At 63.6% G+C, this 17910-nt stretch overlaps 2 protein-coding genes across 7 annotated transcripts in view; both read right to left on the bottom strand.

Annotated features, from left to right (window-relative positions):
• PWWP2B (PWWP domain containing 2B) overlaps positions 1-17910 on the bottom strand; it is a 41787-nt gene that overhangs the window by 15016 nt on the left and 8861 nt on the right. For 3 of the 6 annotated variants that reach the window (XM_058698203.1, XM_058698200.1, XM_058698199.1), the window contains exons 2-3: positions 15013-16607; positions 933-1601 (exon numbers count right to left, since the gene is read on the bottom strand). In XM_058698203.1, coding sequence (XP_058554186.1) covers positions 15026-16501 — 1476 coding nt within the window. In that variant the 5' untranslated portion in view covers positions 16502-16607 and the 3' untranslated portion in view covers positions 933-1601; positions 15013-15025. Of the gene's footprint in view, positions 1-932; positions 1602-15012; positions 16608-17910 lie in introns of those variants that run through there. The other 3 variants (XR_009252780.1, XM_058698202.1, XM_058698201.1) reach the window with 3 other exon arrangements.
• On the bottom strand, positions 933-13430 carry LOC131493609 (uncharacterized). Its single transcript, XM_058698204.1, has 2 exons — positions 7768-13430; positions 933-7279 (listed from the first exon to the last, which is right to left on the bottom strand). The coding sequence occupies exon 1, from the start codon at positions 10480-10482 to the stop codon at positions 9478-9480; it is 1005 nt and encodes a 334-aa protein (XP_058554187.1). The 5' UTR covers positions 10483-13430; the 3' UTR covers positions 933-7279; positions 7768-9477.

Raw genomic sequence — 17910 nt, 5'->3', positions numbered from 1 at the left:
GCCCAGGGGCCGGTGCACCCCAGCTGGGTGGGGGTGCGGAGGGGGAGCTGAGGCCGGCTCTCATCCAGACCCTCCTGCCGGACGGGCCTGGGGGCTTCAGCAAGGGCTGCCTGAGGGGCACTGAGCCAGCGGGCTGCTGGTCATGTGAGGGGACCCCAAGCCAATGGCGGGAGAGGGCCCTGAGCAGGACTAGGTAGCATCCGCCCGGAGACAGGGCTGCTAAGGGACCGGGGAGCCGCAGTCTGAGAGCTATCTTGGGGCCAGGCATCCCAGCTGGGAGGAGGGCACTGACCCAGGACAGCCCAGGGACAGCTCTGGGGCAGGGCCGGTCTCTGTCTCCTGCGATGGTGGTCGGGATGGGACGCCTGGACGCAAACCCCCACACCCCGGTGGCCATCCTCATGCTGCTGTGACCTGGGAGCATGGGGCTGGGAGCCCTGGCCGGGCGGTTAGTGGTCTGCCTGTGGCTGTCCGGCTCCGGGGCCCTGAGTCCCCGTCTCCGTTTGTGATGTGCTTCTCCAAGGAGCCGTGCCTAGCTTTCCAAGAACGCCCTCTCTCTGCCTTGGTGCTGTCCCCAAATCCAGGCGGCACCGTACAGAAGCCGCTTCTCCCCTCAGAGTGGGCATGGCAGCCCCTGGCACGAGACCGGGGGGGGGGGGGGGGGGGGGAGGGCCTTAGGGCAGCTGTGAGCGCAGGGCCCGCGGAGCAGGACAGGAGGGGAGGGGAAGAGAGCACGGTCCCTCCTTCCTCCAAAGCTCGCCCTGCCCTGGCGGACTGGCGAGTCTTCCAGCTGTGGACCCTGGGGGCCAGCACAGCTCCAGGGGCCACCCGCACGCGACACACGGGACCACACGGAAACGCTGCACCCGGTGCGGCTTCGACACAGACCTCCCTTCGTTCTCTTTCGTGCTTAAATAAAGAAGGAGCAGAACTCGTTTTCTGTTTCTTTCTTTTTCTTTTTGGTCTTTAAAGTGACAGAAAGGAGACAGGAGCAGCTCCTACAAACAACAGGCCAAGCTGTTTTCCTTTGGAAGTCTCCCGCATTCCCAGAGTGGCTCCCCTCCCCAGGCCCTCACCGCCAGGGCACCCGCGGGCCCCCAGCTTTGGGAGGATCATGGGGGAGGCCGGGCAGGTTCCGGGTTCTCAAGTGCACAGAGACCCCGCGCCGAGGGCTTGGGGAGGAAGCGCCCCACACGTGCAAGCTGGTTTCTGGAAGCCTGCGGGCCTGAGGGGGCCTGGCCCAGGACCTGGACGCGGGGTGGCAGGCCTCGCCCCTGCTAGGTGCCCCAGTGGGCGAGGCAGCAGCAGGAAGGGCGTCGTGGGCTCCTGGAACTTCACAAACCACAGGAGCTAAAGCCTGAGTCGGGGGAATAAAGACGTTCAGCAGGGAGGAGCCGCGGTGCTCCTGGGGGCTGTCCTCCTCCCCACACACACCTGCTCCCCTCTGGGGACCCCCCAGCAGGCTGGCCACCGTGGGCCTGGCGCATTTCTGCAGGCAGCTGGCCAGAAGGCACACGGGGCCCCTCAGACGGAACAGGTGATGCGGAGGGCACCCCCAAAGTCAGAAGCTCCAGAACAGCCGTGCCCTCACCGTCGGTGACCTTGAGGGAAGCAGAGAGGGAAAGAGGTTACCTCGGGGTCAAGTGCTGGGGGACAGGCCCCTTGGAGGTCCGACCACCAGTCCAGAGCACCCGCTCAGACTCTGTCTCGCCAGGGACCCGCAAGGACCCCCCCAGCTCCCACTGGCCCTCACCACCCCAGGAATCTCGCCTCCCTGGTGCCACATTGTGCCCGCTGAACCTCCTGGGTGGCCCCTGTCCCACTCGTGTCCATCCCACCTCCCAGGGCCCCAGGATTTCCCAGAAAAAGGTGCAGGACACTTGACGGCTCAAGAGCCCACACCACGGGGCTCCCCATGAGACACTAGATCCTTCTGGCCCCTCATGGCCAGGGGGACTGGGGAGCTAAAATGGTTGTGCACATGGCTTGGGGCTCACAGCTCAGAGGGACCCCAGTGTGTCACCGTCAGAATGTGTGACCTACACCCTCTGGAGGGACACACCCTCTTGGTGTGGGGGAGCCCCCTGGGGCTGAGGGGACAGACCCTTGAATAAGAAAACCTTTCCCAGGTCTCCCTGAGCAGGCCCGGCCGGAGGGATGGACGGGCACCTCGGCCCCGGCTCCCGGCCCCGCACGGGGACAGCAGCCACGCCTGCCAGAAGGGAGCTGGCCCGAGTCTGGTGACCGGGGGCAATGTGTTCTCTGCACTTTAGTCAGGGGGTGGAGGGACACATGGCAGGTCTGCAGGGCCACACGGTCACAGGAGGTCCTGGAGGGCGAGGGGAGCTGGCGTCCAGCAGACAGGAGACAGTCCGGCCCGGCCAGGAGAGCCCACAGGGCGCAGACGGCTGCTCTCCCACCAGGAGGGGCCGGGCTCCCCCACCCACCCCCCCCTCGATGCGCTCGGACCAAACAAGCGGAAGCGATGCTGCCAGGGTCCTGCCTCAGACCCCCAGATGGAGATGCCGTGACAAGGCCCAGATTACCCTGAGACCGCCACGCTGGGAGAAGGCTCGGCCGCCACGCGGAGAGGCCCTGCGTGTGTGTGAGAGAGATGGGGGGGGGGGGGGGGAGGGGGAGAGAGAGAGAGACAGAGACAGAGAAAGAAAGGGGTGGGGGGAGAAAGAGAGACAGAGAAACAGAGACAGACACACAGCTCAGGGCACCCGACGTATCGTGGCAGGGGAGGGGCGCCACGGCCCAGGAGCCCACACAATCCTAAGAAACACCAAAGCCGGGACACGTTAGGCCCGTGTGTGGTGGCAAAGCCTGTTCACACATCACACAGTGATCGTCGCCGTCTGAAGGCCCTGACGGGTTTGATCTCTCTTAGCTGGGGACAAATAAGTGAGAAGAACATAAAAACTAAGCAGCCAAAGAATGAGGCAAATTCAACTCTGCAGAGAATAGAGCTGAACAAAAATGAAATTTACTCACGCGTATCTGCACGGATGGGCTGCGACGTCTAACACCAGCACTGAATCTGGACTCAGCCAAATAACTGTGTGTGTGTGTGCGCACGCGCGTGTGGACACGTGTGCCCAGGTCAGCCCCGTCCACACCACACCGGCCCTGGGGGGCTGGCCTGGAGGCCCCAGGACCCACCCGTGCCCTAGAGGGGCACAGAGGTGGTGCAAGCAGGTGGCTGGGAGGAGCTTAAGCCCAAGGCAAACCCCCCCACCCCCCCGGAGGACGCGGCTGGCCCCAGGTCGGGGGCTGGGTGGAGGGGACAAGACACTGACCTCCCAGACCTTCCAACACAAGGCTGCTGCCCTGGTGACAGGTGTCCGTGGTTGGTGGCCCCTCCCTGCGACATCACCGAGGCTCAGGCGCACTGACCATCCAGGTCCCAACCCGGTGTCAGGTTCCCGAGGGGCCCAGGAAAGACCCTGGGGCAGAAGGGCTGACAGCAACAATCCCCCCCCCCCCCCCCGTGAGTGGCCCGGCTGGGCGGGGGGCAGGGGACGGCCCTTCCTCCTCTGTCCAAAATGGCCGGATTCCGGTGACCGGCAGAGAAGCTCTCTCAGTGGCTGCAGCAAACCAGACCCATGTTGGCCCTGACACAGGGCTCTGGGGGTGGCCAGCAGCCCCCCGGGGGGACAGGAGGGGCGGTGGGTGCAGAGAGGGGATGGGGGGTGTGAGGGTGGAGATGACCACGGCCCTGGTGCTTAGGGCTGAGGGACCATCACCACCCCTGCCTTGTAGACAGGGGCTCAGGCTCCCGACCCTGTCCAAGGTCACTCACCCAAGCCTCGAGGCCAGGACGCAAACCCACATCCCAGGGTGACCAGAACAAAGCACCCCAGACCGGGTGACTCCAAACCACAGTTACCCCCTCTCTGTCCTGGAGGACAGACACCTGGAATCGAGGTGTCCCCAAGGGGGAGCCCTGACTCTAAAAGGCCTGAGAAGGGGACCCCATGGGGCCCTAGGCCTCCCTGGTCGTAGACTCCACCACAGTGCAGCTGGACGGACGTCAGGCTGAGCCCCAGGAGCGAGGTGCCCCGAGATGCCAGGCCCTCTGCTGGAAACAGTCTCCCCCCAAGTCCAGGCCTGAACACCCAACCCCGGCCCCAACCACACTCCCTGCAGGGAAGGCTGCTCCAGAGGGCTCCACAGTTCCCTGGCCCGTCAGGGAGGAGGCCTGAGCAACATACACTCAAGGGGCAGGGGTTTCTGACCTGGGGTGGCAGTCCCTTCCCTGGCCAGAGAGAGGCCCTGACTCAGGGTCCCCAAGAAAATGTCTCTCAGAAGAACATGACTCAAAGTCACTGTGTCACGGGAAGCGTGCTGATCCCAGTGAGCTCTGCCTGGGGCGTGTCTCAGGGAAGCTGGACGAGGGTGACAGCCACTCTCCATGGATGCGGGAGCTGGATGGGGCTCTGCCCGCCCCCCCACAGCCGCTGCGCGCTCTGGGCAGACGAGGTGGGGTCCCAGGTCCTGCACCGCTGAGCACGCAAATCCCAAACAAGATGAACAGTCCCTTAGGGAGAAACACTGGCCAGATCTCGGCCTGTTGCACAAACCCATTCCCCCCAGAACCGTTTTCTTTCTGCCTTTTCATCTGTCCCTGCCCGGGAAGCAGCTGTAACCACCCAGGCTGAGCTCCTCTGCAGGCGTCCGCACAGGGGACCAATAGCCCACCCTGGACAGGGGTTTGGGCAGCCACACCTCCATGATCAGGTTGCTGAGTGGCCCAGCAGACACGGTGAGGAGGGGCATGGGGGCTCCGGGGAGGTCACGGCCGGTCACAGCGGGAGCTGCTGGGGGACGAGGGGTCAGCACCACCCGGGAATCGGCGCACGGGCTGCCCCTTTCCGTTGAATGCTTTGGGGGCTCACATCAAAGGCAAGCACGCTTCGCTGCGAGAACCACACCACCCCGGGAGATAATTAAACCTGCCCAAGCCCCTCTCCGTCAGCAGCATGACCTTTGGAGATGTCGTTAAACATCCATCAGCCCTGATCCTCGTTAGAAAAACGCACCACAGTCTCCAGAGGTGGCGGCCAGCCCGCCCCTTTCGCCCCTTTCTGTCTCGTGCACCACACGGGGCCTTCAAGGAGGCCCCCTCCCGACAAGACAAACAGGGTGGTCACGGGTCTGTCCTAGTGCCCTCACCCACCGCCGCTCCGGCTTGGCCGGGCTCCATGGGAAGAGCAGGTGTTTTGAGAAATCTGGGGAAGAAGGGGGAGCCCCCTGCACCCTCCTCATACCCAGCAGCCAGGAAACCCCCCTCAGAATGTGCGGGACCCCTGCCGGGTCACTTCCTTCCTCCCAGCCCAACAGGCCCAGAACCCGTCCCTTGTCATGCAGGGATGTTCTGGGGGACCCCCCAGAGCACCCCAGCTCCTGCTGTACCTCTCACCCGCCCCCCTGGAAAATGCGGGAAACAATGGGAAAGGCGAGATCACTACACTGGCTGCTGCTGGCGGCCACAGCTGCACAGAAAAGTTTGTTCTTCCAGGGGCTTCCTAGGCAGGAAGACACCCAAATGCCCAGCACGGCTGCCCCGCCTCCCCTCACCCCCACCCCAGGCTCCGGGGTCTCTGGGCAGGGCCCTGCCTCCACCTCCACCATGCAAGTGCCCGGACATCCCCTCCCCCTTCCCCCCTGTCTGCCCCTCACTGGTCCGGGCTGACCTCCCAAGAGCTTGTCCCCCATCAGGAGTGTCCCCCACGGGGCCCCGAGGTCACCACCACGGGCCGCATGGTTAAGGTCAGCCGAGGCCGCTCTGCCCGCCCGAGTCGCTGGTGCCCTAGTGACTGGGTCCACAGCTGGGGCTTGTCGAGAAGATGGGGGTGACCAGGAGGGCTCCCCTCTCCCTACAGGGCCTGGGCTGTGTGGGCGGAGGGTGGGCAGCATGGCGGGTGCTGGGCAGCGTCCCACGTCCCGTGACGGCGACCAGAGCTGCTGCTCCCAACACGTAAGACCAGAACTAAGAAGGCCCGTCTCCCCAAACCACAAGCCTTCTGAACACGGTGACATCAGCCAGCAGCCACACGCAGAAGGGGGAACCACCAGGCGTCACAAAACAAAGCAAGAGAGGCAGCCACTGGCCGGGCATCGCGGATGTCCACCATCCTGATGGTGTGTGCAGAACGCCCCCATGCAGACCCCCACCAACCCCTCCCCCCTGCCCCCCACGGCCCAGTCCCTCAGAAGTGCCTGCCACACAGTGGCCACCTAAGCTCACATCCTGGGTCTGTGACCCCGCTCCAGCCCCAAGAGCCCCACAGCACACGGCCTTCCATGGGCCACACACACACACACACACAGAGCTCTGCCATTTGACTTTGGCTCTTGGCCAAGCGCGGCCACCCCCTCAACCCTGCGGAGACCTGTGTGGCCTTGGCTGTGGCCCCCGTGCACCCTCCTCTACAGAACTGGGCCCGAAGCCACTTGCTTGGTCCCCATGGTTCCTGCAGCACCACAGAGACCCCGGCCCAGGTGTGGGGATCCCAAGGCCACTGAAGTGCTATTTCCTCTGGGAAATTCAGACGCGCTGGCAGGAGGCCTTCAGAATCAGGGTCAGTCACGCCCACCGGAAGTGGACTCCCCCCAGGAATGTGGGTATCAGAAATGCCGGCTCCTCCAGGATGGAGGGCTGCACCACTGTGGTTTGAAGGAGTTTCCCCAGGATATTTGGAAGTTGATGCGTGGCCCAAACCCTCTGGTCCGGAGGCCCAGGCGCCCCGCTCCCAGTACTCCCCCTCTGTCTGGGGGGGAGGGCCCGGGGCTGAGGTCGAGGTGTCCAGAATCCCCAGGAGCGCCCGGGCTACACGTGATCTGTCCACGTGGACGTGGGAGCCTCCAGCTCAGGGTTCTTATTCCAGAGATGCCCCGGGGCAGATGCCAACCTGCCCACCTGCCCCAGATCCTCTTCCCGGGCGGCTTCCCCCACTCCAGCTACCCCTCCAGCTGGGAAGCACCTTCTCTTGCCCGGGGTGCTGTGGGCTGGTGGGCACATCAGGCAACCAGTTCTCCCCAAGGCCTAGGCGGGGCCAAGGGTACTGGTTGTGCAGTGGAGGGCCCGGCTGGGGGTGAACCCCAGCTGCCTCCCGCGAGCCAGCGTCCCCAGGTGTGGGATGGGGTGCCACAGCCCCGTTCCCCGGTGCCACGGGCCCCTGCTGCGAGGGTCTGAACTTACAAGAACTTACTTACCTGAGGCGGAGCCCACATAGGGCAGCACAGAATGGAGGGGTGGCTTGTCAAAGGGGCCCTGATGGAAATAAGGGTGCAGGGTGACCATGCCGAGCTGGGGGCCTGTCAGGCACAGCTGTGCACAGGGGGCTCTGGGAGAGTTTCTCCAAGAGGGGGACGCGGACCAACAGCCTTGAGAAAGAGGGAATGACCAGCAGGCATGGTGCGAGGCAGCCGCTGTGGCTTTGCCACACGGTGCCAGGGGCAGGGCATGGGGAGAACCTGGGGGTTCTCAGGGGGCCTGTCTGCCCTACACCTGCAGCCCCACTACTGGGTCCAGTCATAGTCTCGGATCCCCCAAGGCCTGAAGGACCTTCCTGCCTGGTTACGTGTTCACACCCCCCGCCCACACCCCCATCTTGACGTGGCTTAGAAAGGCACAAGGGTGCCGGTGGGCCTGGGGACTCTGCCAGGATGGGGACATGGTCTCTGCACACGGCCACCAGCATCTGGTTGGTGCGGGTCGGAGGCATAGTGGGGCACCTGGGGGGTGTGGACGCTGCTTACGCCCAAGCGGGGAGAGGGGGCTCCATATCTGTGCCCGCTTATGTCGCAAACTCAGGAAGATCAGCCAACACTGGGGGCGCCAGGGCGGAGCCAGACGTCTCCAGATGGGACTGGTTGCACCGATTTGACGTGGGACCCTTGTCACGTCCATGAGCACGTAATTACAAAACACACAGGAATAACTACAAATGGAACGTAAAATGAAATAAATAACCCTAACTGTAGGTCGTAACAACCACAAAGAAAGAAACCGTCTCGATGACTTGGAAAGAGGAACTTGACACATAGCCCCCACCCCAAGGACACTAAGATCCTTAAGGAAACCTTGGAGTATCCCCACTGATCACCCAGTAGCAGTATTCCACATATATTACACAGCTGGTATGTTACATGCCAAATATATGGTTTACATATATTTAATATTTGACTAATTGTACATACACATTAACTTTTACATAGAAAATTAATACCGTTGACCCCTAAATAGGGATTGGGAGCACCCCGGCACAGTCAAAAATCCATGTGAAACTTTGACTCCCCCAAAACTATTGTTAATTGGAAGCCTCGCCAGCAACATAGTTAACACATATTTTGTATGTATTATATGCTGTATTCTTACAACAAAGCCGGCCAGAGGAAAGCAAACGTTATATTAAGAAAACCGAAGGAAGAGAAAATTTTACATTTACAAACATTCATACACTGCTGTGTATTAATCGGAAAAAAGTCCGTGTACAAGTGGACCTGTGCAGGTCAAGCCCGCGTTGTTCAAAAGTCAACTCCATGTGAATTTCATTAACAAGCAAGATTTTCTGCATAAGAGAACAGAAATGCAAACCAAACAACCAAGAAGTAAAAATTCTGGATTAGAAAAATCAGTGGTGGGGCGCCTGGGGGGCTCAGTCGGTGAAGTGTCCAACTTCAGCTCAGGTCACGACCTCACGGTTCATGAGTTCGAGCCCTGCGTCGGGCTCTGTGCTGACAGCTCAGAGCCTGGAGCCTGCTGTGGACTCTGTGTCTCCCTCTCTCTCTCTCCCTTCCCCACTCATGGTCTGTCTGTCTGTCTCTCTCTCTCTCAAAAATAAATAAACATTAAAATTTAAGAAAAAGAAAAGAAAAATCAGTTTCAAAGTCGATTTCTCTTCTAAAGAAATTCCTGCTTGGAATTTCTGCTTGGAAACCACGGGGGAGGGATCACCAGCTGCCCCTCCCTCCAGAGGACACAGGACCCCTTGGGGAACGGCCAGCCCCAGGTGTGGGCGGGAAAGGAGCCGGAATCCTGGGTTGTGTACAAAGCATGGCCACGGCTTGGGAGCCGCTGAGCTAACCTGCCGGGATAGCCCTTGGGGACGGAGTGACAGAAGCCCCAAAAGGGCAATCATTGCACAGATTGACGGGAGTGAGTATGTCCCACGAGGTTGTGTGCTGTGAAAGTTCCCTGGGCACTCTGCAGAGTGCTGGGAGCCGATCTGTCCTGCAAGACTGCATCCAAAGGTTACGGGATGCCCAGGGCGTCACTGAGGGTTGCTAAGGAAAGACCTGGACAGTGATTCTGAAGAAGATGGGGCCCTGGTGGAGGTGGTGCTGCTCGAGTCCCACGGCACACGTGTGCAGAATGTGGGCCCTTCCCCGAGCACCCCTGGACCTCTGACCCCAGGGCAGGTGCCGGGTCCAGGGGTGCTGAAGCTGCGTGGAGCCAGAGGTGAATATTCAGAGCGGGTGTGGGGGGGGGGGCAGGGGCACGGAAGCAATGACATCCAGAGCGATGCGTGCTCTCCCTGGGGGTACAGGCAGCCCCTCCCCGAAGTCAGGAGAAGCCCCCTTGCTCCAGGTACCTGCTGCCAACACGTGAGTCTCCAGCACAGCCTTGCCCCTGCTCCCGCCCCGCCTACCTGCACCCTGCCTGGCCACCCTGCACTCAGGGCACTGCCCAGAAGAAGCGGAGAGGACGGCCCTGGCAGGGGGGAGGTCGGACAGGGCCTGCGCGCCCACAGCAAGCTCAGAATTCTCAGAATTACAGGCCTTAGTTTCCTCCGGGAACAAAATAATTGTAACCTTCGCGGAGAACCTGTGTTCCCTGAAAGCAGTGCAGGAAGTCAGCTGAAAACCCATCTCCAGACGCGGAAGCACCTTTTTATTTACAGCTGGGAAAAGAGAAAAGTCGGTTTGGGGCTCGCAGCTCAAGCACCCTGCTCTCGAAGGCACGACAGACAAGGAAAGTGAAACCCTGGACACGGGGTCCGGATGCTTCTGCCCCAGCCGGCCCAGCACACAGCACATGTACGCAGACTTCCAGCCTGAAGGACCCACCGCCCACAGGCACAGCCTCCCTGGGGGGGGGGGGGGGGGGGCGGTGGATCCTTCCGGAACAGCACCACACAACCCCGTCAGGCTCCAGTCCCCTTCACCACCCGCTGACCCGTCCCTGAGCCCAGCTGGCCTGTCAAGGACGAGGCTGGGGGAACCAAGCTGAGTGGACGCACAGGCCCCTAACATCTGCTGACCAGATGAGAGGGGACACTGGGCAACTGGGGCCCCGAGGACTTCAGGCCCCACCCCTGGAAGGGGACTGTCACCCTCTGCAGGGAAGGTGCTGCGGTGTGACCACATTAAGGGCTCTGATGAGGAAACGCTGGCTTTCTCGCGCGGCTGCCCTGGGGTCCTTGCAGGAGGGGGGCAGGGGGAAACTGGACACTGAGGAGCAGGAGAGGCCATGTGACCGGTGCGGTCACCAGCCCAGGGACTCTGGGAGCCCCCAGGAGCTGGAAGGATCCTCCCCTGGGGCCTCCGGAGGGAGCAGGGCCTTGCAGACGCCTGCAGTTTGGGGTTCTGGCCTCCAGAGCCAGGAGAATAAATTTCTGTTCTTTCCGGTGGCCCCGCATGTGGTCGTTCGGGACCGTGGCTGCAGCTAACCCTCCAGACGCCGTTCGCTCAGTGAAGCGGAAACCCAGTTCCTGGCCCCTCGAGGGGGCTGCTCTGTGACCTTGGAAAGCTCCCTGCCTTCCAACACTCTGGCGGCTCAGGCAGAAAGGGGCGCGCTGGGGCCCCTCCAGCTCACATGCAGCCTGGGAGTGTCCCACTGGCCCTAGAAGCAGGGAGGGACCCCGCGCGGCATTCTGTCCCCACCCCCCCACCCCCTGCAGGTACCGCGGAGCCTGGCCCACGCCTCAGCGGAACACTGCCAACAGCCCGTCCCCCACCCGGCTCTGCCCAGTAGGGTCCCTGGGCTCCGAGTGCTGCACAGAGGGTGCTCTCAGGGCCCCCGGGACCCAGGTCTCCTGTCCCCATAGCTCTGGGCCCCGCGGGGCACGCTCCTAATGACCGTCGACCCTCTCCCCGTGTGGGGCCAGCAGGCTGGACGAGGCCCCATCCCATCTGTGCCATCCACCTCCCTGCCCAGTCCCCATCTCCGGGCCCCCGCCAGGCCTCACACCCCGTAACCTTGCTCTGCCTCTCCGCTGCACCAAAGCTTCCTCCCCTCCAGCAGCCATCCCGTGGGGCCTAGATCATTCCACGGATCCACGACCCCAGGTCCAACATTGCTCTGAGTGCTGGCCTGCCAGCCGAGACTCGGGCACTCAGACACTGGCCACCGTGGTCCCCAAGTTCCGGGAGCCGACAACCAGCATCCCTGGCTGGTCTCTTCCGGCCTCAGATCCCCGCTCCCTGCTCTGTCCCCTCCCCTCCTGTCCACCTCCCCACCCCTGACCCCACAGCCAGGGGTCTTTCCAGTCAGAATGGGGCCACTCACCCCTCTGCCTAACATGCCCCCAAGGCACCCTCTGCTCTCAGGACAAGGCTGCAGCGCTGGCCTCCCCAAGCTGTGTGCCTCCTGCCCCACCCTGGAAAGTGCAAGATTCCTACCACCACAGGCACTCGCCCTATTAGCTCACGATTAGCTCACCGTTCCGTTCTCAGTCATATGTCGCCTCTTCCAGGCAGCCTCCCTGGATACCTAGTCCAGGTCAGCTTCCTCACCAGGCACTCTGCTGTGGGGCCCTTGCCCCTTCTCAGCACCTTCCTGCACGTGATTACGCACAAGTCTGGGGAACGTGACTCACAAGGGAGGCCCTCCTTGACGCTGTGCACCCTCTGACCCCCATCTGGAGGGGCACTCAGCCCTCCGTGGGCGGGATGCCACCCTCGGGAGCAGTTACCCTCACCTGTCAGGCACCGCTGCCTGCCTGCAGGCCAGGCCTGACCAGTCAGCTCCCAAAAGGCCTCGCCCTGTGACCCGTGGAGCCCCTGGAGCGTCACAGTCAGGAGGGGGACACCCGCCCCATCCAGCCAGGAGCACAACCCCGTCCCCACCCCAGGGATGCAGCCTGTGGCAACCTGGGGGAGGGGACGTGGGAGGGGCCAGAAAGGCGACTGCCAACAGGTCATTACCAGACCCCCTGGGCACCCTTCCCTCACCACCCGGCCCACGTGGCAGGTGCTACGGTCACTCCGAGACAGATGAGGAAAATGAAGCTCAGAGATGCTAGCCTTCGGGGCCAGAGCAGCAAGCGAGCAGCCAGGGCCCTGCGAGGTGGCCCCATGTCTGTCCCTGGAGGTCAGTGCCTGCTGAGGACCACTGTGCCCTGTCGCTGGAGCCCGCCCCGGGCTGGGCTCTCACCAGTGCCCTGGCCACCGAGTCCCAGGATGGCTCGGGGCTTCCCCAGAATGTCCCTGTGGACACCCCCCTCTCAGCTGAGCCTCCTGCCGCCCTGCAAAGTGGGACAGAGGAGTCTCGGGACCAGGTGGCCCCAGGAGGGAGCTGCCCTCACGGTGTGTGCTGCTTTCCTCCTGACGAGCACTGGTCAGCAGCACAGATTCTCCCCCGGGGCCGAGGGGCTCTCGGCAAGTGCCTCAGGGGGTGGTAGCAGGGCCAGTCGGGCTGGGCCTCGGCAGCCGGTGGACGCGGCCTGAAGGACAACCATCCCCAGCAACCCCTGCCCCAGCGGCAGGACCGTGCCGGCCTCCTCCCAGGCGTGCCCAGGTGCCAGCGACCATGCCGCTCCCGTGCGAGGCGAAGGCAGTTCCCGGCTTCCCCCTGGGGGAGCAAGCCAGAGGGCCTGGTGCCCAAACAGCACCACTGACACTCGAAAGCAATCTTGTGGACGGGAGACTCCCGCTCACCAGCACCGTTAGCCTCCTGCCTGGCGTGGACCTCACGGCAGCCTTCCACCCTCATCCAACAAAACTAAAGAGTCACTCGGGCAAGACCACTTTGTGCTCTGGTGCCGACAAGATCCAGCATCCCTCGCTCCCAGAGCCCCACGCACCGCTGGGGACAGCATGGGCACAGTCCCCGAAGCCAGAGGGACAGAGACAGAGAGATGCTCAGAGACAGAAACAGAGAGAGGGAGAGAAACACAGAGAGGAGAGGGAGGCCGGGAGGGAGGGGGAAGGGGGCGGGGAGGAGGCCGGGCTGTGGGCACGGGGGCCCCTACAGCAGGCAAACCTGTCTGGCAAGATTCTTCCCTCTGCTTCCTGGTAAACAGAGCCAGCCCTGAACCACCCCAGCCAGGGGCTCCCTGCCCACCAGGCCACACTGCCACCCCCCCATACCCACCCCCCCCTCCCCGGGGTGGGCTCACGGCCCTAGGAACTGCCCACTGTGACCAAGGATCTAAAGGTCGGTTTCGAGGACTGACTGCTCACCACATCCTCGCTGACAGCACGGGGGAGGTGCCCAGCTTCCACCCTGGCCCCAGACCAGGCCAAGGGCAGGAGGGGCCTGGTGAGCAGAGAGGTCGGGTAAGGGGGCAGCAGAGGGCGCAGACGGTCCCGGGGCCCACAGGACACACCCAGAGCGGGGAGATGCCCAGAGCACCTGACCTTTCTCCAGACTCCCCCTGACACACAGGGCGCCCACGCCCCATCACAAAGACCCAGAGGTCACAGGGCTGTGCCTGCTTCGGGGGAGGACAGGTTTGTGTCTGGACCCCTGGGAGTCTTTCAGAGGCAGTGACCAGGCTCGATGCAGGAAGCAGGTGGAGGAAAAGGTGGGGACAAGGCTTCGGGAGTCCTGGCTGTGACCCTGCCCAGGTGCACCCCTCACCATTGCTTCCTCAATCCTAGGACCCCCCCCCCCCCAGACACGTGGCGCAGCAGTGAGGGACCAAGCCAGGTGCCTCACAAACCCCTTCCCAACCACACGTCGGCCGGCCCGGCTGAGGCCTGAAGGCCCAAGCTGGGAAACTGGCACCAGACAGGCAGACAGGCAGGTGGACCAGACCAGACAAGGTCAGCTAGAGGTCACAGAAACGGAGGCAGAGGCCCCCCTGGGGTGGAGGAGTGCCCCTCTGACACCCGCCTCCCCTCTCTCTGCTTCTGTGGGCTTGAGCCTTAGGCTAAGGGGCCCGGAGAGGGCCATGGCCTGACCTCCACAGGGGGGCCCCACCACACGCCCTCGGGTCCAATGCAGGCAGCCTGCACGGGACCCGCCTCCTGCCGTGGGGAAGGACAGGGAGGGGAGTGGGCCCTGGGGGGCCACCACGGGGGCCAGTGACCGCTGGACACACCCTGCTGCTCAGGCCCCAGAGCCGACGCCCTCTGATGGGAACACACCCAGCCCCTCCCTGCATCCTGGGCCCCCCGGGAAGTTCACGGCGGGCAGCCTCTGCCCCTCGGCCGTTTCCTGACACCCCACATGGTGACCACCCCACATGCTGCCTGGTGACACCCCAGGCCCATGGGGTCTCCTTCTAAGACCTGGGGTGGGAGGCCCTATAGAGTTCTCCTGGAGGGGAGACAGAGGGTAGGACACCGGCCCAGGGACAGACCCCGGAGCACCTGACCGACACAGGTCTGGGAACCACGCGCCCGCGGGAATGGGGGGTGGGGGCTAAGGCCACGCGAGTGGCATCTGAGGGCAGCCAGCCAAGTCAGGACCCACTGGGGACAGGAGGGAGGGGCTGCGGCCCCAGCGTGGGGAGAGAAGAGGGAGTGACCCCTCAGAGTGAGTGGCCGAGAGGAAGCTCCCCCCCAACACCTGCGCCTTCTCCAGGACGCAAATAAAAGGGGACGGAGATCTTTCGCGGCACTTGGAAAAATGGCCGCAAAACACCAACCAGCCCTGTTCTCCGCACGGTGGCTGACGATCCCCCACGACTCGACTCGGAAAGCCTCTCTTCCGAGAACCGCAAAGCAGGGTGCCGCTGCCATTAAGCAGGCCTCTCTGCCAACTGCCAGCCAGAGGGTGGAGGCTTCCCAGCAGAGCAGCGGGAGGGGCACAGGAGCAGCCCTGCGCGCGCTCACCTGGTCGGGCAGCTTACGTCTCAAACTGGGTTAAGACCTCCCTTATTTCCGGGGCCACATGCTGCGCGGCATTGGCGGCCTCCGTTATGGCTTTCCGGTACATCCCCTTCTTCTTACGGTTAAATCTCAGTTTGAAAAACTCAGAGAAAGGGGAGAGTTTTGAAGTAGACAAGAATGACGTAGTCGGAGAACCAAACCACGAGACTTTGGCTTCTTGCCAGGAAGGCTCCCCGTCCTCCTTCTGGCTAAGACTGATGTCAAGGACACGCGCTGGCCACCAAGGAAAACCATGAATCTTACCCCACACGATGTCCCCTACGGCCACGGTCCTTCCGTCCTCAGTCACGCACTTGGAGACGCTCTGTGTGTGCAGCCTGACTGTCAGGGGCGGGACCGTCTGCCTCGCGGCCCCGGACGAGGACCTCACAGACGTACCGTCGCCGGACAGGTCACACGTGTCCGGTGACGGCACTTCTGAGCTGCACGATTTGGACTCGTCCAGGCTGTCGCTGCTCCACACAGATTCACCGGCACAGTCCGTCCCCCTCCTAGGGCAGGCGGCGAGGAACGCCAGGCCGTCCTGCTGGGGTTTACCCTGGGGACACCGCTTGAAGTCATCATCCTCGCCAGAACTTCCGGAAGACGAGTCCACCGGCCCACGGCCCGCGGAGCCGTGGCCCAGGAGAGAGGGTGAGCTGGCCCGGGGGCCTCGCCCGTGGCCGTTGAGCGCCTCCACCAGCTCGGCTCTGTAGACGGGCTCCCGCTCCCCGGCCCCCGGGCGGTGGGGCTTCAGGCGGATCTTGGGGGGCGGCAGGCCGGCGCCAGGGGGCCCGGGGCGCGTCAGCTTCAGCTTGGGGATGGAGGCGCTGGGCCCGCTGGGGTCCTGGCCACCACCGTGCAGGGCCTGGGAGGGGCAGAAGGGCTCGAGGGACCCGTGCACGCGGGAGGGGATCTCGACGACCTCGCCCGTGCCCTGGGGCGTGCTGTAGGAGATCTTGATGGCCGGGCTCCGTGGCACCCGGGCCTTGTCCTCCTCTCGCTTCTCCCTCTTGCTCCTCCTCGTGGTGGCCGCGGGGTCGCCACCGCCGGCCGGGTCCTCCGGCTTGCGGGGCTCGCTGTCAAAGCCAGGGCCGCTGCCCACCCTCCTGCGCGGCCTCGGGGCACCCGGGGGGCCGGGGCTGGCCTCGGGGGGGCTCAGCGTGCTCTTGCACTTCTCACAGAGTACTTGGCGCGGCCGCAGGCGGATGGGGCTCAGGGCCAGCCGACCCGGGTCACGGTTGCGGGACAGACGCCGGCGTGTCCTCTTGATGGTCCGGGGGGGCGGCTGCGGCACCCACTGCCGGTAGGTGCTTCTTAGCCAGAGCGGGGGAGGGAAGGGGGCGCCTTCGAAATACGGTGGGAACGGGGGCACGAGCGGTGGCTTGGGGTCTGCAGTCTCGGGGGGCTGGTCCCCGTCGGGAGGCGGTGGAGGGACTGTCCCCAGCTGCATTGCCTCTCCGTCCTGCTCCGCGGGGGCCGGGCCGTGGCAGCCGTTGACTGGGGGGTCCTCGGGCTGAGGCAGCGGGGCCGACAGGGGCAGGCCAAACAGGCCGGACCTGGCAGAGGGGAGACAGAGGGGAGAGTCAGGACGGGAGGACACTGCTGCACCTGGCCCCGGCCCGTGGGGCCCGGAGCACCTGGGGAGGCACACGCCCCCACGTGTCCACCACGTGGGACATTTCAGGGGAGGCACGTGCTCCACCAAGTCTCGTGACCAGCACGGCGGCCAGCTCTCGGGTCCTCAGGGCCCGACGTCCACACCTTGGTTCACGGTAACAAGGGGAATTCGGGCAGATGGAGACTTCCCAGGGCCCCGGTGTAGGCATGGGGGCCCTGGGAGCCTGAGAACAGGGTCTCTGGTTCTGTGACATGGCCTGAGCAGGCCGGCTGCTCTTCACGGGCCTTGTCCACCTTCTCCCTCCTCCCAAGGGAAGACCCCAAGCATGCTCCCTACAGGGCTCAGGGCAGCCCATAGGAGCCGGGTCCCAGGCGCCGGCCGTGTGTGGGGGCAGCAATGGCCTCCACGGCCCACAGGGGACAGAAGTCAGCCACCGAACCAGAGCTTTGGGTCTGGGAGTGAGATGGCTCCCTCCCAAATGCTGAGTCGGTCTCAGCTGTCTCCACGGCCCTCGGGTGAGTGTGACACCCACACCACCCCTGGCCACCGTAGCCTGGAAGGACCACCCCTCCTGCCGGGCACCCCCAGGCCCTCCCACAGGCCCTCCAGCTCCAGGAAGGAGAGTGGGCCAGGCAGTGTCAACAGGGCCACGAGACCCATGGGAAGGGAACACGAGAGGGCAGGAGGACCCCTCCCACGAGGACGCACGGCCAAGGCCAATGGCACAGCGGCACCCACAGGGCTCCGCAGCCACAGTCCTGCCCCCTCCCCGGGAAGCGTCGGGCCAGGCAGCCTCCATTCAGACGTCTGGGCACCTTGGGGCGTTTCGTTGTTGAAGTCAGTGGTCAGTGCTCCGTCCCCCCGGACCCCGTGCTGGGAATGTTGGGAGGCCGTACTAACTCACCAGCGACGCCCGGGGCAGCAAGAAGACACTCACCGTTCCAAACAGTGAAAAACAAGGCCGCGTAGGTATGTGTAACTTCTAAACAAATGTGATGTCACCTGCGAGGCCCTTTGGCCAAAACCTGTTACTTTTTACGCACAAAAACAGACTTCTTCCGCCAAGTTAAGGGAAACACGGCACTTCTGTGCTCACCGTCCACTACGAACCTAACCGAAGTAGAAGCGACAAATGAACGCTCTGCCTTTTCTATTTCCAAATGGTTTCTCCACTTGCTGTTCTCCAGAAGAATCGAGGCCAGCTAAGAGGGCCCACCGCACAGGACATCACCGCCTCCAGC

This window comes from Neofelis nebulosa, chromosome 13 (assembly GCF_028018385.1).
Source record: "Neofelis nebulosa isolate mNeoNeb1 chromosome 13, mNeoNeb1.pri, whole genome shotgun sequence".
Classification (NCBI taxonomy): domain Eukaryota; kingdom Metazoa; phylum Chordata; class Mammalia; order Carnivora; family Felidae; genus Neofelis; species Neofelis nebulosa.
This window is presented reverse-complemented; position numbering and strand designations above follow the sequence as displayed.